Raw genomic sequence first — 21,673 nt, 5'->3', positions numbered from 1 at the left:
CCCAGCATCCCTACACCAATCCCAGCATCTAGTATACCACCTAGCTAACAACCATCTCACCATCCCAGCAACCTACTACACCAACTCTCCAGCATCCCTACACTCAAACCCAGCATCTAGTATACCACCTAGCTAACAACCATCTCACCATCCCGCATCCCTACACCAAACCCAGCATCTAGTACACCACCTAGCTAACAACCATCTCACCATCTCACCATCTCAGCATCCTCCCTTTCATCACATCACCTAGTCTGTCTCACAGTCCCTGAACCACATTATTTTTCCTACAGCCTAGCCTTCCCTGTAGTGCTAAAGCCCTAAACGAAGCAAGTCTAGATTTCCCCAGGTTCAGGAATCTCTGGTCTCCCTAGGGCTCCTTTTCAATTTAAATGGGCTTGTTTGTTACTATCAAAATTATATATATTCAGAGACTAAGCCTTTTAGTCTACACATCACCATACAACACCACCACCATATTACATGCCAACTCCCAACTAAACCATCTCTCTCAGTCCCACAATACCAAGTCTCAGTCCTCACCTCCTCCTCTGCATCCCCTTACACAACCCTCCCCACAACCCTCCCCCACATCACCTCAACCATCTGCCCAGGCTCCCATACCAACCCCTGACTAGTGTATTATCCAATATCGGTGTGTTTATTGCGCGGGAAGAGCTTGCAAATTCTGCTTGTAAACATGGCGGGGTCTTCAAAGCTACCCATAAACATGCTGTCTGTATGCAGTAGGCTCTGACAAAAACTGCAGCTCTCCAAGACAGACTGCTGATTGTATTTGGGGAAAAAATGTGTGATTGTAATTACTGAACATTAATCATGGTGCTCTCTCTCCCGGGGACAGCTGGCTCTCACTCACTCACTCACCACACTTGTCAGAACTCTCTCTTATTCATTTTACTCACCCACTCTCTTGTCAGGAAGAGATTCCACTCCACTCACGTTCAAGTAGAGTTTTCCCTCCCTGGCTTGCTCACTCACCTCACCTCACTCACTCACTCACTCCTCACTCACTCACTCACTCACTCACTCACCCACTTCCATTCACTCACTCACCCTTCCAACCAACCACCCCTCCCACTCATTCACTCTCATCTCCACCCACCCACTTCCATTCACTTCACCTCCCAACCAACCACCCTCCCACTCATATTCACTCTTCCACCCTCCCAACCAACCACCCTCCCACTCCGATTCAGTCATTTCACCTCCCAACCAACCACACCTCCCACTCACTCACACTCACTCACTCAACATACTTAGACAAGATGAACAGTGTCCCATTCCTATGTCCAATATGGTGTGTTTGGTTTTCTATGAATGTGATTACTGATGTGGAAAGTGACATGACACATTTCTTGCTTCTGTTTTCCAAGTCAACTCTGAACAGATTCATTATTGATTAGATTCAATTTGAATTTCATAACTTTTCTTTTAAGATGCTTCCAGTGATGAAATCATGCATTGCTCTCAGTTTTAACCCCTAACTGCACACTACACAATTCATTCTCGTTGTTGTAATAATAACTATTGTTAGAATTGGACACAAATAATGGTAACCTAAATATTCCCTAATTACCAGGGCAAATGTTGGACAAACCTATTTTCTGTAGTTGATGAGACTGTTTGTGTTGTGTGTGTGTGAGTCAGAGTAAGGAGGGCTAACCCAGTGTAAGTTTCATCAGCTGGATGTACATGTACAAGTGGGAGCCACCGGTGCCCCCGACCTCCAAGGCCATCACAGCCATTCATGCAGCGCCTATAACCTCACACCATAATTGCTGATGTGTGACAGAAAGTTTCTCTGATGAAGATCAGCTGCCTGTTGGTTTGCTCCCAGAATAAAATGAAGTGATTGATATAGTGTCAACACTGTTTGAAAGCTATTCATGAGTATCTTCCTGGAGATCAGTTGATTTAACCCTTTGTATCTCCAGCTTCATTAAAAACTCATGTTGAATATTGTAAAAAAGTCAGTTGAATAATGCGTTCTGTCAGTGTTTCTCCACAGGATCACGACCAATAGAGTGGCTTGTCACTAAAAAATGGACTGTGTCTCGATTTTATCTGATATATTCTAAGTTTCCATCTCATATTGTCTCCGGTGTGCATGTTTTGCCAGTTTGAATTATTGTCACGTGTAGAACTGACATGCAGAGCAGGGGTCAGCTGTGTAAACAGCTGAAGGAGGGAGCTGTTGGTTTTGGGGTAATTGTTTGCTACACTGATTACACAAGATAGTTTTGTAGATGTGGTTGTTGAATGTAACATGGATGTGTTTACATGACAAAATGACATGGTCTTTGTAATATTGGTGAGTTACACAGGGAGGTGGGAGATGCACTGTGCACTATAATGGATTTGTGGACTGGGGAGGGGAAGGGAGGGAGGGAGACAGGTGGGGGTGTGCAAGTAGAACGGAGGGAGGTGGGGGTGCCTTAGCTTAGCAACAACCTCCTGCTGGCCTAACAGTGGTGCACTTAGCTGAGCAACAACCTCCTGCTGGCCTAACAGTGGTGCCTTAGCTTAGCAACAACCTCCTGCTGGCCTAACAGTGGTGCCTTAGCTAAGCAACAACCTCCTGCTGGCCTAACAGTGCTGGTGACTTAACTGTGGTGCCTTAGCTAAGCAACAACCTCCTGCTGGCCTAACAGTGGTGCCTTAGCTAAGCAACAACCTCCTGCTGGCCTAACAGTGGTGCCTTAGCTAAGCAACAACCTCCTGCTGGCCTAACAGTGGTGCCTTAGCTTAAGCAACAACCTCCTGCTGGCCTAACAGTGGTGCCTTAGCTTAGCAACAACCTCCTGCTGGCCTAACAGTGGTGCCTTAGCTTAGCAACAACCTCCTGCTGGCCTAACAGTGGTGCCTTAGCTAAGCAACAACCTCCTGCTGGCCTACGGTTGTTTAGTTAGTTAGACATCTGTACAGTGAAAGTCTGGCCCTAGAAAGTGATGTTTAAACTTGATTCCGTGGGTGGAGGACAGTGGGGAGGATGTCCGTTTATTGTTAAGTCTTTAATGGAGTGTAGATTCATTGATTAGGTGTTGAGGTTAGCTGTGGTATCTAATAACAGGTGAAAGTTTCACCAACAGTTTAAGGTTCAGGTAACCACAGATGAAACCTTGTCCCATCCTGTCATGTTGACACTTACAGATGTTTTCCATGCACCTGTGCTTAAGTCATTAAAGGAATTGAATACTTTTCCGTAGTGCTCAGGGTGCGATGGTTACAGAAGGAGATAGTGAAACCTACTGCAGTATTCATCGTCAAAGAACTAGTTGTCTCACTTCCAGCACTTATTACACACACTTTCTGTGTCTGAAGCATGGAGATACAAGAGTATTTGACTGGTTGCACGTATCAACAACTCGCAGTAGTCAGCAAAGTGGATTTAGCAGAGTGTGACTGAGCTAGGGACAACTGACAGTGAACAAGTCAAGTGCACAGACAGCAACTAAACACAGTTGTCATAGGGACTGCCGTCTTTATCATAGTCTCCCTTGACAACAGTCCTCGAAGGCTAATTGTTCATCCATGTTATTGTTGTCATGACACAGAGCCTTTTAGAAAGTAATCAAATGCAGCATCTGTCATGCATCTTGGATTACACTTTCTCAGTGAAGTACAGATTCTAGTACTTTTTGGGTTGAGTCCATGTGTGATTCGAACCTACATTCTCAGAGTCAGGCACCTGTTCGCAGTTCACAAAGTCAGTGATCTAACCCACTCAGCCAGCGCAGCTTCCAGACAAATTTGTACTCTTGTCTACAAGTGGAAATTGGCATGACTCCCATTGCCGAAGCTAGGAATACACAAAGCCATCTGTTGCATGTTAATGTTTAAGTCCATTTAATAGTATTTAGAACCTGCAAGTCAGTGTTTGAATATGTTTAACAGTTGGATAAAATGCTGTTTTGTAAGCGTGCATGTGTCCTTGAGATGTGTGTGTAACTGTGTTCTGTAGGTCATAGTTAGATGCAGGACAGAGACTCCACCATCTGTAGGTCCGAGTTAGATGCAGGACAGAGACTCAACCATCTGTAGGTCCGTAGTTAGATGCAGGACAGAGACTCCACCATCTGTAGGTCATAGTTAGATGCAGGACAGAGACTCCACCATCTGTAGGTCTGAGTTAGATGCAGGACAGAGACTCCACCATCTGTAGGTCATAGTTAGATGCAGGACAGAGACTCAACCATCTGTAGGTCCGAGTTAGATGCAGGACAGAGACTCCACCATCTGTAGGTCATAGTTAGATGCAGGACAGAGACTCCACCATCTCATAGTTAGATGGGACAGAGACTCACCATCTGTAGTTAGATGCAGGACAGAGACTCCACCATGTGTAGGTCCTAGTTAGATGCAGGACAGAGACTCCACCATCTGTAGGTCTGAGTTAGATGCAGGACAGAGACTCCACCATCTGTAGGTCCAGAGTTAGATGCAGGACAGAGACTCCACCATCTGTAGGTCAGAGTTAGATGCAGGACAGAGACTCCACCATCTGTAGGTCCTAGTTAGATGCAGGACAGAGACTCCACCATCTGTAGGTCATCTGTAAGTTAGTTAGATGCAGGACAGAGACTCCACCATGTGTAGGTCCCAGTTAGATGCAGGACAGAGACTCCACAGAGACTCAATCTGTAGGTCCTGAGTTAGATGCAGGACAGAGACTCCACCATCTGTAGGTCCTGAGTTAGATGCAGGACAGAGACTCCACCATCTGTGTAGGTCCTTAGATGCAGGACAGTTAGATGCAGGACAGAGACTCCACCATGTGTGATGCAGGTCCTAGTTAGATGCAGGACAGAGACTCCACCATCTGTCATAGTTAGGTCAGAGTTAGATGCAGGACAACAGAGACTCCACCATCTGTAGGTCTGGAGTTAGGTCAAGTAGTGCAGGACAGAGACTCCACCATCTGTAGGTCTGAGTTAGATGCAGGACAGAGACTCCACCATGTGTAGGTCCCAGTTAGATGCAGGACAGAGACTCCCATCTGTCTGATGCAGGAGACTCCACCATCTGAGTTTAGATGCAGGACAAAGACTCCACCATCTGTAGGTCTGAGTTAGATGCAGGACAGAGACTCCACCATCTGTAGATGTCTGACAGAGTTAGATGCAGGACAGAGACTCCACCATCTGTAGGTCATAGTTAGATGTAGGACAGAGACTCCACCATCTGTGGTCCGAAAGTTAGATGTCATAGTTAGATGCAGGACAAAGACTCCACCATCTGTAGTCGTCCGAGTTAGATGCAGGACAGTTAGATGCAGGACTCCCCACCATCTGTAGGTCTGAGTTAGATGCAGGACAAAGACTCCACCATCTGTAGGTCCTGAGTTAGATGCAGGACAGAGACTCCACCATCACCATCTGTAGGACAGGTCCCAGTCAGATGCAGGACAGAGACTCCATCCATCTGTAGGTCCGAGAGTTAGATGCAGGACAGAGACTCCACCATCTGTAGGTCAGTTAGATGCAGGACAGAGACTCCACCATCTGTAGGTCTGAGTTAGATGCAGGACAGAGACTCCACCATCTGTAGGTCATAGTTAGATGCAGGACAGAGACTCCACCATCTGTAGGTCCGAGTTAGATGCAGGACAGAGACTCCACCATCTGTATCTGTTAGATGCAGGTCCATCTGTAGGTCCCATGGTAGTTAGATGCAGGACAGAGACTCCACCATCTGTAGGTCATTGAGTTAGATGCAGGACAGAGACTCCACCATCTGTAGATGTCATGTTAGATGCAGGACAGAGACTCCACCATCTGTAGGTCATAGAGTTAGATGTTAGAGGTCCAGGATGCACAGAGACTCCACCATCTGTAGGTCCAAAAGTTAGAGTAGATGCTCCACCATCTGTAGGTCCCTAGTTAGATGCAGGACAGACTCCACCATCTGTACTCCACCATCTGTAGGTCATAGTTAGATGCAGGACAGGACTCAGAGACTCCTCCATCTGTAGGTCCGAGTTAGATGCAGGACAGAGACTCCACCATCTGTAGGTCATAGTTAGATGCAGGACAGAGACTCCTCCATCTGTAGGTCCGAGTTAGATGCAGGACAGAGACTCCACCATCTGTAGGTCCGAGTTAGATGCAGGACAGAGACTCAACCATCTGTAGGTCATAGTTAGATGCAGCTCCACTCACCATGTGTAGGTCCCAGTTAGATGCAGGACAGAGACTCCACCATCTGTAGGTCTGAGTTAGATGCAGGACAGAGACTCCACCATCTGTAGGTCAGTCTGTAGGACAGAGACCCTCCATCATAGTTAGATGCAGGACAAAGACTCCCTCCATCTGTAGGTCCAGAGTTAGATGCAGGACAGAGACTCCACCATCTGTAGGTCTGTAGGTTAGAGATGCAGGACAGAGACTCCACCATGTGTAGGTCATAGTTAGATGCAGGACAGAGACTCCACCATCTGTAGGTCCTAGTTAGATGCAGGACAGAGACTCCACCATCTGTAGGTCAGAGTTAGATGCAGGACAGAGACTCCACCATCTGTAGGTCATAGTTAGATGCAGGACAGAGACTCCACCATCTGTAGGTCATAGTTAGATGCAGGACAAAGATTCCACCATCTGTAGGTCCTAGATGCAAGACAGAGACTCCACCATCTGTAGGTCCGAGTTAGATGCAGGACAGAGACTCCACCATCTGTAGGTCATAGTTAGATGCAGGACAGAGACTCCACCATGTGTAGGTCATAGTTAGATGCAGGACAAAGACTCAACCATCTGTAGGTCATAGTTAGATGCAGGACAGAGACTCCACCATATGTAGTTCCGAGTTAGATGCAAGACAGAGACTCCACCATGTGTAGGTCCGAGTTAGATGCAGGACAGAGACTCCACCATCTGTAGGTCCGAGTTAGATGCAGGACAGAGACTCCACCATCTGTAGGTCCGAGTTAGATGCAGGACAGAGACTCCACCATCTGTAGGTCCTGAGTTAGATGCAGGACAGAGACTCCACCATCTGTAGGTCATAGTTAGATGCAGGACAGCCAGTGATGGCTTTGTGGGACAGGCCCCTGCTAATACAGATATATGTAACCAGTTCAGTTTTTGAGATTGTTGCCAACCTTTTTCTAATGTGCCAAATCAGTGTTGACTATTTACAAATAAGTATATATATTTATGTATATATGTTGTACAGCTCATTGACTGTGTGCAGCAGTCTACAGCAAACACATTAGTTGGAGAAGCTCTAGGAAACGCGGAAAAATTACGTTCTTTGAGAAGCAAACAAAAAAGCCAGCCAACGTAATCGAGTGTAGATTAAGGTACAGCCTGCGATGACTTCCTGCTCTGCCCAGTGGGACACAGGTGGCATCAGACGCCATCTTGCAGGTCACTAAGTACCACAGGGCCTTGGGAGAAACTAACAGTAATGAAGAAAAACAAAAAAAACGGGACCAACTTTCATCTCGACTGGTGTGTCAATCTGCCGGCAGCAGGCATGGTGTTAGGTTACTTGCATTTCATCAAAAAACAAATCACCTCTAACTGACCTGAACTGGTTGCTATAGAATTTTACCCTTCTGTTTTTTGCTTCAAGTCAAGAAATTCTTTTGACGTATTCTCCATCATCATAAAGTTGAAATTTTTAACCAATTGTTGCAACTGGGAAGTTTATGGTTTAGAAATTGGAATTCTTTCAACGTTTTTGCTGAAAAAATCAACTTCAGTCTTTAGTTTACTGCTTGTGTCGCGTGACGAGTCTTGCCAATGTTAAGTGTCTGTGACATATCACACTTCCTGTAGATTCCGTGATCTTCTGTGCTGATTTTATGACAGTTTTGTGGTTGGTCTGTAAGAAGCTGTTGGGTTCTGCTGCGATGGTTGTCAATCATACAGAAACATTACTAGGAACAGATTGTGAAAACAATATACAAATACCCGTAGGTATTTCCTGGCTGACTAGAAGGGGAGAGCAATACCCGTAGGTATTTCCTGTCCGACTAGCAGGGGAGAGCAATACCGTGAGGTGTATTTCCTGGCGACTAGAGAAGGGGAGAGCAATACCATGGGTACTGCCTGGCCGACTAGCAGGGGAGAGCAATACCTGGGGTATTTCCTGGCCGACTAGCAGGGGAGAGCAATACCATTAGGAATTTTCCTGGTACGACTAGCAGGGGGAGAGCACATACCAATTAAAGGTATTTCCTGGTTCTTGGCCCCACTAGCAGGGGAGAGCACACCAGGGTATTTCCCTGACTAGCAGGGGAGGCAATAATCTTCGTGAGGGTATTTCCTGGCCGTCTTAGCAGGAGAGCAATACCGTGGGTATTTCCTGGGCCGACTAGCAGGAACCAGTGAGGTATTTCCTGGCCGACTAGGCAGGGAGCAATACCACTGTGAGGTATCCTGGCCGACTAGCGGGAGAGCAATACCGTGCGAGGTATTTCCTGGCTGACTAGAAGGGGAGAGCAAAACCCGTAGGTATTTCCTGTCCGACTAGCAGGGGAGAGCAATACCCGTAGGTATTTCCTGGCCGACTAGCAGGGGAGAGCTTGTGTTAACGTTGCGGTATATGACAGATATGTGGCGGAGATCTTCACAAAAACTGGAATGCTGCTTGTATCTCAGGAAGTATATTCCAGACACCTGCAGCATATATCTTTTGTCGGAAGTTATGATATTTCTGTTGTGGTAGTAGTAAGTTGTCAGTAGCACTGTTGCTGGTTATCATGGAAATGATCGGTCTTATGTGTCTTCCGTGAGTAGTGAAAACTTCAAGATATGTTCTGGCTTAGAATTGGTCTCCAGTAAATCATTCTAGTCTCCTTGTGAAGATCTGGCTTACCATTGGTCTTCAGGAACCCATTCTTGTCCTCCTGTCTCCCAGTGAAGATCTGGGTAAAAACTGACCTTCAGGAGCCCATTCTTGTCTCCCTGGTTCCGAGTGAAGATCTGAGTTACAATTGACCTTCCCGGGTGAGAAGTTAGTTATCTGGGTAGTCTGACACTGGTGACAAGAATTGTGAACCATCATATGCTGCTGGGCTGGTGAGTCAGAGTAGTGGGTGACTGGGGTCAAGACGACAACGTTATTTAGCCAGATATGTTGTACGTTTGTGTGGCTGGTGAGTCAGAGTAGTGGGTGACTGGGGTCAAGACGACAATGTTATTTTGTGTGTGACTAGTACAGTGTTGTAGTCCTGACATTTATACAGTGTTGTTTTTTGTTGTTGCAGGTGAAGTCCCCACGTGTCCGGGCAATGACTTCACATGTGAAAACAGCCGCTGTATCAACAAGGAATGGCTGTGTGATGGTGACAATGACTGCGGTGATGACAGCGATGAACTTGGATGTCGTAAGTTGGAGTTTTTTGTCACATACAAAACATGGTCAGATGTACCTCAGACATTGGTCTGGGCTTCAGTCTGCCGCGTGTACAGAATACAAACTGGTAAATGATAGGGATGTGTGTGGACATTAGATAGGGGTGTGATGACATTTGTCAGGGATGTGATGACTTTATCCAGGGTTGATGACATTTGTCAGGGATGTTGTGACTTTATCCAGGGTTGATGACATTTGTCAGGGATGTGATGGCTTTCGTTAAGGGTGTGATGTTGGTCAGGGATTTCATTTGACTTTGGACTCCAGGGATGCTGATGGTCATTAACATCAAGGGTGTGATGTTGGTCAGGGGATTTGATGACTTTGGTCAGGGATGTGATGACATTTATCCAGGGTGTGATGACATTTGTCAGGGATGTTGTGACTTTATCCAGGGTTGATGACATTTGTCACCAGGGATGTCATTAGGTAGGGCTGTGATGACTTTGTCAGGGATGTGAGGTCATTTGTCAGGGCTGTGATGACTTTATCAGGGTTGCTGAATTTGGTCAGAGGTGGATGACATTTGTCCAGGGATGTGATGACATTTGTCATGTGATGACATTAATCAAGGCTGTGATGTTGGTCAGGGATTTGATGACTTTTGTCAGGAATGTGATGACATTTGTCAGGGCTGTGATGACATTTGTCAGGGATGTGAGGTCATTTGTCAGGGCTGTGATGACATTAATCAGGGATGTGATGTCATTTGTCAGGGATGTGATGACATTTGTCAGGGATGTGAGGTCATTAGGTAGGGCTGTGATGACATTTGTCAGGGATGTGATGTCAGGGCATTTGTCAGGGCTGTGAGGTCATTTGTCAGGGATGTGATGACATTTGTCAGGGATGTGAGGTCATTTGTCAGGGCTGTGATGACATTTGTCAGGGATGTGAGGTCAGGGCTTGGATGACATTTGTCAGGATGTGAGGTCATTTGTCAGGGCTGTGATGACATTTGTCAGGGATGTGAGGTTATTAGGTATGGTCTGGGATGTGATGACGCTTGGTCATGGATATGATGACATAAGTCGGATGTGGTGAAGTTTTGCAGGATAATTATATTTTTGTTGAAACAGGTCTATTGAAATTGTGTTAAAGCATTATTCCAGATGTCTGTCCTGATATGTACCATGTATACACATTGATTTCTAGTGAAATTATATACCAGATTAATTTCAAACCAAGTTATAATATTTAGAAAACAATTAAATATAAACTTTTGATAAACAAATTGTAAGTTTGGAACTTAAGTGTCTATTTTCTGTTTGCCCCAACAAAGATTATGTAGTGGTTTCTGTTTCTTGACGTGATGTTAGTGACTTTGAGGCAGGTAGCGCCAGGAGCGTCTCTCACAGACAGGGACAGCTTGTGTTAACGGCACACAAGGCCGTGATGTTGTCTTCACAACTACTTGTCAATGACAGAAAACCTCTGATGACAGCCCTATATTGGGAAATGATGTAGACAAGAGCCTGTGTTATGAACAACTTACTTGGGTTGAAGATTTATGACTAAGTCGGATGACGAACAAACGTGATGGAGGTGGTGACAGGTGTCAACATCTTGTCTGACATGTCGTGGCAGTTATATATCTCTATGCTGACATATTTGTCAGAAGTGCGTTAAACTGACAAATAGGAACAATTCTGGTGTGTTCATGTTTGCGTCCTTGTGTGCATGCATGTGTGTGTACACACTCACATCTGGAAACATGTTTGACATGTCTGTCAATCCTGATGGATGTGTGTATGATGTATTTAGAAGATATATGTTTGATATATCTTGATGAAGGTATTATGATATATCCTGATGGATGATACATCTGGTGGATATAAGTCGTATACAACCCCAATATGTATGATATATCCAGATATTAGCATCCAGTACCTGGGTGTGTTTGCTGGGCCGTATTGTATTATTCCTTTATTGATGGATGTTGTCACAAATAAACGAGGAAGCGGTAGATTGTGTTTGGGTTTCAGACACGCCGCCTGTGATGAGAGGTGTTCATGTGTACATGGCCATTATACTTAAAGATGAGAGTGAAACTGTAATCAAAACCTGATTAGAGGCTTGACTTGTGACACCTGTCATATTAGAGAAGAGTAATGGCAACATTGGAATCTATTCCATCTGTTTTGCCTGGCTTGGATTGTCTGCCACACAGGTATTGATTGAGTAATTCCTGGTCCTGCCGCTCTGCCTGACACTCTGCCTGAAGATAAGTGGTCTATTCTCAGTTTAAAACAATTCATTTATTTGTGGAACAGACGGTCGGTCTAGCAACAGCCATATGCCTTACAGATTTATGAGGCTGGAGCAACAAGTGGTCTATTCTCAGTTTAAAAAAACAATTCATTTATTTGTGGAACCTTTGTGAATATGATTTTGCTGTGATTGTCTGGTCTGTAAGTAGCAACAGTCCATATGCTGCTTACAGAGAATATATATACTGAAGTCCACAAATAAGGGGACATATGTCAGAGTTAGTGAGTGGGTGTTTGAACGACAGAGCCGTCTCAGTTTAACCTGTGTCTCCAGTTAGTTGTATGTTCAGTAACAGATCTTTGGGGTAATATGTGCAAAAACACATGTCTCTGTTGTGTGATAAGTGCTGTAACACATGTCTCTGTTGTTGATAAGTGCTGTAACTGCTGATAACATAAGTGCTGTAACACATGTCTCTGTTGTGTGATAAGTGCTGTAACACATGTCTCTTTGTGTGATAAGTGCTGTAACACATGTCTCTGTTGTTTGAGATGTCCAGTAACTCTGTTGTGTGATAAGTGCTGTCATCTCTGTTGTGTGATAAGTGCTTTAACATAAGTCTCTCTGTTGTGTGATAAGTGCTTTAACACATCTCTCTGTTGTGTGATAAGTGCTGTAACTTTCGTCTCTCTGTTGTGTGACATGCCTCTGTTGTGTGATAAGTGCTGTAACACATGTCTCTGCTGTGTGATAAGTGTTGCTGTAACACATGTCTCTGCTGTGTGATAAGTGCTGTAACACATCTCTCTGTTGTGTCTCTGCTGTATAAGTGCTGTAACACATGTCTCTGTTGTGTGATAAGTGCTGTAACACATGTCTCTAACTGTTGTTTGAGATGATAAGTGCTGTAACACATGTCTCTGTTGTGTGATAAGTGCTGTAACACATGTCTCTGTTGTGTGATAAGTACTGCTGTAACACATGTCTGTAACACATCTCTCTGCTGTGTGATAAGTGCTGTAACACATGTCTCTGTTGTTTGAGATGTCCAGTAACATGTCTGTTGTGTGATAAGTGTGTAACTAAGTAAGTGCTGTAACACATCTCTAGCCTGTGATAAGTGCTGTAACACATGTCTGCTGTGTGATAAGTGCTGTAACATTTATGTCTCTCGCTTTGTGTGATAACACACCTGCTGTAACACACATGTCTCTGTTGTGTGATAAGTGCTGTAACTGTAACATGTCTCTGTTGTGTGATAAGTGCTGTAACAACACATGTCTCTGTTGTTTGAGATGTCCAGTAACAACACATGTGTCTTTGTTGTGTGATAAGTGCTGTAACACATGTCTCTGTTGTGTGATAAGGCGATGTCTGTTGTATACACTTGTAACACATGTCTCTGTTGTGTGATAAAGTTGTGTGATAAGTGCTGTAACACATGTCTCTAGTGTGATGTGATAAGTGCTATAACACATAAGTGCTCTCTCTGTTGTGTGATAAGTGCTGCAACACATGTCTCTGTTGTGCTGTAACACATGTCTGCTGTGTGATACTGTAACATGTCTCTGTTGTGTGATAAGTGCTGTAACACATCTCTTGTTGTGTGATAAGTGCTGTAACACATGTCTCTGCTGTGTGATAAGTGCTGTAACACATGTCTCTGTTGTTTGAAGTGATAACATGCGTCATAAGTAACATGTGCTGTCTTAAGTTGTAACACATGCGTGATAAGTGCTGTAACACATGTCTCTGTTGTGTGATCTCACTCTGTTGTGTGATAAGTGCTGTAACACATAAGTCTCTAGTCTGTGATAAGTGCTGTAACGCATCTCTGTTGTGTGATAAGTGCTGTAACACATGTCCTCTGTTGTGATAAGTGTGATAAGTGCTGCAACACATGTCTCTGTTGTGTGTGTGATTAGTGCTGTAACACATCTCTGCTGTGTGTGATAAGTGTCTGTAACACATGTCTCTGCTTGTGTGTGATATAGTGCTGTAACACATGCCTCTGTTGTGTGATAAGTAACACATGCTGTAACACATGTCTCTGTTGAGATGTGTGATAAGTGCTGTAACACATGTCTCTAGTCTGTGATAAGTGCTGTAACACATCTCTGTTGTGTGATAAGTGCTGTAAAGACATGTCTCTGCTGTTGTGTGATAAGTACTGTAACACATCTGTTTTGTGTGTCTCTGTTGTGTGATAAGTAACACATGCTGTAACACATCTATTTTGTGATGTGATAAGTGCTGTTTGACATGTCTCTGTTGTATGCAAGTGCTGTAACACGCAAGTGCTGTAACTCTTTGTGGGATATTATCTGTAATGCATATATCTTCAGTGTGTGATATGTCTCTTATCACATTCCCTGACTTAATTATCTGTTTATGAATCTGTGGCATCAAGCAGGGACAGATATGCAGCGGATTAAACAGTCATGCTGCACTCAGGTTGAATAATCAATTTCATCTCAGAATGATCTTGCTAATGGATTTTCCCATGGCTTGTATTATTGAAGATCAAGCTGGCGACATTTCCCAAGATGTGAATGCAGTGATACCATGTTTCTGACATCCAACTGACAGCTCAGGGCTTATGGATGTTGTGTTAAATGTTATGTTGCTGATTCTGCGCTGTGATAAAACAGCACCACTCATGGTGGAACTTCAAGCTGGTTCAAAAATATTAATGTAATTGCATTCCTGATGTTTGATATTCCAAGGATTCTGTGAAGTGTCAAATATATCTGAGTCGTATCTGCTGTCAGTGACAGATGAACTTGGTTGTTGGAGAACTGGAACTGTTGTTCATAAGACAGTGGTGCTGTCAAACCCTATCTGTGGTATTCTGTCTCTAAACCCTAGCTTGTTGTCAGGTGGGTAGGGAACAGTGATTGTGTTGATGGAATGTCAGCAGATATCAACAGAAGGGTCATTTCTTATACATTCGGGGTGGTGGGGTTACTGAGCCTAGTGGTTATAGGTGGAATATTGCTGGAATATTGCTGAAAGTAAAACTGAACACACTCACAATATTGCTGAGGTACCTGCCATATAGGCGGAATATTGCTGAGGTACCTGTCATATAGGTGGAATATTGCTGAGGTACCTGTCATATAGGTGGAATATTGCTGAGGTACCTGTCATATAGGTGGAATATTGCTGAGGTACCTGTCATATAGGTGGAATATTGCTGAGGTACCTGTCATATAGATGGAATATTGCTGAGGTACCTGCCATATAGGAGGAATATTGCTGAGGTACCTGTCATATAGGTGGAATATTGCTGAGTTACCTGTCATATAGGCGGAATATTGCTGAGATACCTGTCATATAGGTGGAATATTGCTGAGGTACCTGTCATATAGGTGGAATATTGCTGAGGTACCTGTCATATAGGTGGAATATTGCTGAGGTAATTGCTGAGGTGCGTACCTGTCATATAGGTGGAATATTGCTGAGGTACCTGTCATATAGGTGGAATATTGCTGAGGTACCTGTCATATAGGTGGAATATTGCTGAGGTACCTGTCATATAGGTGGAATATTGCTGAGGTACCTGCCATATAGGTGGAATATTGCTGAGGTACCTGTCATATAGGTGGAATATTGCTGAATTACCTGTCATATAGGTGGAATATTGCTGAGGTACCTGTCATATAGGTGGGATATTGCTGAGGTACCTGTCATATAGGTGGAATATTGCTGAGGTACCTGTCATATAGGTGGAATATTGAATATTGCTGAGGTACCTGTCATATAGGTGGAATATTGCTGAGGTACCTGTCATATAGGTGGAATATTGCTGAGGTACCTGTCATATAAGTGGATATTGCTGAGGTACCAGTCATATAAGTGGAATATTGCTGGAATATTGCTGAGGTACCTGTCATATAGTTGGATATTGCTGAGGTACCTGTCATATAGGTGGAATATTGCTGAGGTACCTGTCATATAGGTGGATATTGCTGAGGTACCTGTCATATAGGTGGAATATTGCTGAGGTACCTGTCATATAAGTGGATATTGCTGAGGTACCTGTCATATAAGTGGAATATTGCTGGAATATTGCTGAGGTACCTGTTATAGAGTGGAATATTGCTGAGGTACCTGTCATATAGGTGGATATTGCTGAGGTACCTGTCATATAGGTGGATATTGCTGAGGTACCAGTCATATAGGTGGAATATTGCTGGAATATTGCTGAGGTACCTGTCATATAGGTGGAATATTGCTGGGGCTCCTGTCATATAGGTGGGATATTGCTGGAATATTGCTGAGGTACCTGTCATATAGGTGGATATTGCTGAGGTACCAGTCATATAGGTGGAATATTGCTGGAATATTTCTGAGGTACCTGTCATATAGGTGGAATATTGTTGAGATACCTGTCATATGGGTGGAATATTGCTGGGGCTCCTGTCATATAGGTGGATATTGCTGGAATATTGCTGAGGTACCTGTCATATAGGTTGAATATTGCTGAGATACCTGTCATATAGGTGGAATATTGCTGGGGTACCAGTCATATAGATGACATATTGCTGGAATATTGTAGGGACCAGTTGTTTCCTGGAAATGTAAGGCCTCTGTATACCTAGAACCCGTCGGGAGTCAATATTGCTGGGGCTCCTGTTATAGGTGTCCTGGAATATTGTTGAGGTACCAGTCATCAGTATCGTGGACATTAGACCAACTTGTATTATGTGGGACATGCTTTCCTTACCATGGTCTCTCTGATGTCATGCTTGTGATGCTTGTCGACCTGTGTTGCCTGCCAGCCATGTTACCCAGTGCTGTTTGTTTCAGCTCCACGGAACTGCACGACTGATGAGTTCCGGTGCCGGAACACAAACTGCATCCCGAAGGAGTGGAAGTGTGACGGAGACGATGACTGTGGGGACTTGTCAGATGAAAACTGTCGTAAGTTGTCATTTCCAGTATGGCAGTGGGTGAGTGGATTGGTTGGTGTTGAGTGAGTGGGTGAGTGAGTGAGTGAGTGAGTATGGTTGGAGGAGAGTGCGAGTGGAGTGGTTGGTGTTTGAGTGAGTGAGTATGGTTGGAGGAGTGGGTGAGTGGATTGGTTGGTGGAGTGAGTGGTTGAGTATGCCTGGGCAGGGGTGAGTGGATTGTTGGTGTTGAATGAGTGGGTCTAGTTTTGGTAATGGGTCTAACACATTGTGCCCATGCAGGGAGTCAAACCCAGTCGTTTGGTGTGACGATGATCCACTGTACCATCCTACCGGGTGGTCTCACTGAGATATCCAGATCTGAGCCTCCATGCCATCTCACCAGAACAACAATGTCTGCTTCATCCTAACTGTCATCGGGTTCAACTTGGGAATACATTATCTGGATTTTCTTTGGCATTGAATTGAGTTCTCGTCTTGTTGAATCTGGCTGTAATTGTAATGGCGTGTAGGTAGCTCATTGCAGTGGCGGTCCTGAAGGAAGGCCAACTGCCGATGATTGGCTGACAATTCCACTAACGCACTTGAGCAGAAGTGATCCACAATTGATCCTTTCTCCTTTCTTTGAAATGTCAACAGCCCTTTCACTGGAGCTGGGAGTTTAGTCCAAACTTTAATCATCAGCATTCTACGATGAATGATCAGTCAATGATTTCTGTTGAGATAGAAATAAAATTTGCCGTGGCTGCCGACATTCATCAGGAAAAGTAAGAATAGCATGACTGATAATAGAGAAATAATTAAATGAAGCAGCCTAGAATGGACAATTAGTACTTAAGAAATTTGGGTCAGACATTTCCATGTGTTTAATTGGCAAACTTACTGATTGCAAGGATGTTGGATGGTTCAGTACTTGGGCCATTCATGGGTCTCACAGGGGATGACTCCTCTTGTGGTGTTTAACTGATGGAGTACATCACTCACTCACCCAATAACATCCATCAACAACACCCAATAACATCCATCACTGAGTAAACACCCAACAACACGCAACAACATTCAACAACATCCAACATCAATACCCATCAACACTCCCAACAACACAAATCAACACTCAACAACAGCCAACATCAACATCCATTAACCTTTAGCCTGCTGAATTAATGAGGATGTCATTATGCTGCTCTTCTGTTGAATGGGTTCGACAGCAGCATTGTGACGATTAAGCTTTGTCATACCTGTTGACCACCTTCTTAGAACTGGCGCTATATAGCGTTACAAAACATTACCTAAAAGTCAAGAATATTGTCATCATGGTGGGTATTGATTCTGGGCAGAGTGGAAGAGTTTCTCGTACTTCAGATAACTGAGTGAAAGCTGCTTGTATGGAGATGCTACAATGTTGTATGTATGTCCAATATAGGTTTTGTATGTGTGAGAACTTCTCCATGATGCATGAGTGTAGACAGGATGTGAGTAGAGTCACGGAGGCTTTGAACACCTAGAAGTAGACGAAGGTGAAACAAGTGACTTTATCTGATGCCCTGCCATCAGGAGGCACTGATGTGAGATCAAAGTGGTGGAGACCTGGGGGAATAGGTGGAGTTTATGTGACGAGGAGCTGGTACCAGAGGTCACAGGCTCACCTGGCTGGATGTTTGTGTTTCAGAGAAGCGTCAGTGTAAACCAGATGAGTTTCAGTGTGGGGACGGAACATGCATCATGAAATCCTGGCTGTGTGACAAAGACATTGATTGCGGGGACAGTTCAGATGAGAGTAGTTGTGGTAAGTAGTATATAATCTACAATGATTCAGATGAGAGTCATTGTTGAAATTAGTATATGGTCTGTGTCCATCCATCCGTGAAGGTCCAGGTTAGAATGTACCTTCAGTAACCCATGCTTGTCGTAAGAGGCGACCAACGGGATCGGGTGGTCAGGCTTGCTGGCTTGGTTGACACATGTCATCGGTTCCTAATTGCCCAGATCGATGCTCATGCTGTTGATCACTGGATTCTCTGGTCCAGACTCGATTATTTACAGACTGCTGCCATATAGCTGGAATATTGCTGATTGTGGCGTAAAACTAAACTCACTCACACGATTTATGTCCATCCAGATGAGAGTAGTTGTGGTAAGTAGTATATGGTCTATGTCCATCCAGATGAGAGTAGTTTTGGTAAATAGTATATGGTCTATATCAAGATGAGAGTAGTTGAGGTAAATAGTATATGGTCTATGTCCATCCAGATGAGAGTAGTTGTGGTAAATAGTATATGGTCAATGTCCATCCAGATGAGAGTAGTTGTGGTAAATAGTATATGGTCTATGTCCATCAAGATGAGAGTTGTGGTAAATAGTATATGGTCTGTGATGTAAATAGTATATGGTCTATGTCAATCCAGATGAGAGTTGTGCAGCTGTGGTAAATAGTATATGGTCTATGTCAATCCAGATGAGAGAAGTTGTGGTAAGTAGTATATGGTCTATGTGTCCAATCCAGATGAGAGTTGTGATGAGAGTAGTAAATAGTATATGGTCTATGTCCATCCAGATGAGAGAAGTTGTGGTAAATAGTATATGGTCTATGTCCAATCCAGATGAGAGTTGTGGTAAATAGTATATGGTCTATTGTCCATCCAGATGAGAGTAGTTGTGGTAATCCAGATGAGAGTATATGGTCTATGGTCAATCCAGATGAGAGAAGAGTTGTGGTAAATAGTATATGGTCTATGTCCATCAAGATGAGAGTAGTTGTGGTAAATAGTATATGGTCTATGTCCATCCAGATGAGAGAAGAGAGTTGAGAAATAGTATATGGTCTATGTCCATCCAGATGAGAGTAGTTGTGGTAAATAGTATATGGTCTATGTCAATCCAGATGAGAGTAGTTGTGGTAAATAGTATATGGTCTATGTCCATCTAGATGAGAGTAGTTGTGGTAAATAGTATATGGTCTATGTCCATCTAGATGAGAGTAGTTGTGGTAAATAGTGTCTGTAAAATGTAAATCTTTATGCACGGCGCGGTACAGATAATGTCCAATATACAAGTGCCACTTCACAGAGTGTTGTTTTCAGAAGACATTTCAAATGTGAACATTTCTGGTGTGCTGGCGCCAGATCTAAGAATTGAAAGACATCTAATGTGTGCTCAGTAGACAGCGTGACACGAGCTGTAAGATTTCCCTGCACTGTAGACCGGTCCTTGTACCTCAGAGAAATGAGATTGTCTGTGCCTGTGTCAGTGTTTCTTTTCCTCATGGAGAACTTCACAGTGACTCTCAACTTAAAATGTCCCACAGATAATACAGAAAGCTTTTTGATTTGGAGAAGACAAGTTGCGAAAACCCTGAACAAATTTGTTTGCGTAATTAAAGAGAATGGCAGCCTGTCTCTCTGTGATTGCACTTCTTGATCTAGCAAGCCTTTAATTTAAGGGGAAATTGAATTTTTGTCTTGTTTGAACAAAGAAAGTGATACAACTTTCAAATAAACTGAGCGAGAGCAAGTCCTAACCTTTGCTTTGATTACGTTGTAGACGTACATCTAAACCTTTTTAATCTTTTTTTCTCTTGCATCAATTGGCGGTAGTTATAGAAACAGCTCGGTTATAATCCCCTTGAAATTAGATTATTCTTCAAGATTGCAGTTTATAAACAAAATCTATTCATATCATGACACGCAATTTACATCAACTCGTTTATTTTAAATTTTTTGTAGCAAAACTTATTGCATTGAGTTAGGTTTGCTGAAGTTCAGAACGTCCTTTTGCTGGTAAAATTGATTCAGTTGATAGAAGTTTTGTGTGAGAATAAGAGAGCAGGGTAGAGTTTATCTCATGTTTCCTTAGACATTTATTGATTCCCTCTCCAGTACTGCAGATTTACACAGCGCGCCCCCACCTCCCTACCTCGGCCTGCCTTTCCACGGGGATGTTATGTTTTTGTCAATATTTACCGTCAAGATTGTCAGGGTTTTACGACTTGGGCTACATAAAATTTAATAGAATATGTCTTGTGGAAAGTGTATATGTCCTTTGGTTGGCTTTTTATTGTGTTTATCTTGGTCTACGATTTTGTTCAAAAGATTCCTGTAATTTCCCTTGGTAATTTTTTTCTCTTTTAAGGCTTGAATGTTCTTGTAAATGACTCAGCATGTGAAGTGCTGATTATTTGAGATCTAATTTGGCATTATGTACTGAAGTTCTTCTTCCATGGTAATGCTGATATTTGTTAACTTGACATGTACAGCTGCCATTTCTGTGATGTGTCTTTTTCTCGTGCATTAGCGTCTGCCTCATGACGTTTCAGCTGATACAAATAGTGAAAAGAAAATTCAGTGAAACTACTAAAGAGCCTCTTGTCCTATGTAAGCTACAGAGCCTCTTGTCCTATGTAAGCACCGAGCATCTTGTTCTATGTAAGCTACAGAGCCTCTTGTCCTATGTAAGCACCGAACATCTTGTTCTGTGTAAGGTACAGAGCATTTTGTCCTATGTAAGCTACAGAGCATCTTGTCCTATGTAAGCTACAGAGCCTTCTGTTCTATGTAGGCTACAGAGCCTCTTGTCCTATGTAAGCTATAAAGCATCTTTTCCTATGTAAACTACAGTCTTCTGTTCATTGTGAGGTACAGAGCCTCTTGTCCTATGTAAGCTACAGAACATCTTGTCCTATGTAAGCTACAGAGCCTTCTGTTCTATATAAGCTACAGAACCTCTTGTCCTATGTAAGCTACAGAGCCTTTTGTTCTATGTAGGCTACAGAGCCTCTTGTCCTATGTAAGCTACAGAGCATCTTGTCCTATGTAAGCTACAGAGCATCTTGTCCTATGTAAGCCACAGAGCCTTCTGTTCTATGTAAGGTACAGAGCATCTTGTCCTATGTAAGCTACATAGCCTTCTGTTTTATGTGAGCTACAGAGCCTCTTGTCCTTTGTAAGCTACAGAGCCTTCTGTTCTATGTAAGCTACAAATCCTCTTGTCCTATGTAAGCTACGGAGCATCTTGTCCTATGTAAGGTACAGAGCCTCTTGTCCTTTGTAAGCTACAGAGCCTCTTGTCCTATGTAAGCTACAGAGCCTTCTGTTCTATGTAAGCTACAGAGCCTCTTGTCCTATGTAAGCACCGGAGCATCTTGTTCTATGTAAGGTAAAGAGCATTTTGTC

The 21,673-nt window shown here is 43.5% G+C and overlaps 1 protein-coding gene across 1 annotated transcript in view; it reads left to right on the top strand.

Moving 5' to 3' along the window:
* The first annotated feature begins 4,588 nt into the window (after window positions 1–4,588).
* The window catches only part of LOC124272106 (low-density lipoprotein receptor-related protein 4-like), a 47,876-nt gene continuing 30,791 nt past the window's right edge, over window positions 4,589–21,673 (top strand). The window contains 4 exon segments of the mRNA XM_046707260.1: window positions 4,589–4,661; window positions 9,212–9,352; window positions 16,405–16,518; window positions 18,175–18,291. Of these exon segments, the coding sequence (XP_046563216.1) occupies window positions 4,589–4,661; window positions 9,212–9,352; window positions 16,405–16,518; window positions 18,175–18,291 (445 nt within the window).

The sequence above is a fragment of the Haliotis rubra genome, unplaced genomic scaffold (assembly GCF_003918875.1).
Source record: "Haliotis rubra isolate DU_JTF1 unplaced genomic scaffold, ASM391887v1 Scf1663, whole genome shotgun sequence".
NCBI lineage: Eukaryota > Metazoa > Mollusca > Gastropoda > Lepetellida > Haliotidae > Haliotis > Haliotis rubra.
This window is presented reverse-complemented; position numbering and strand designations above follow the sequence as displayed.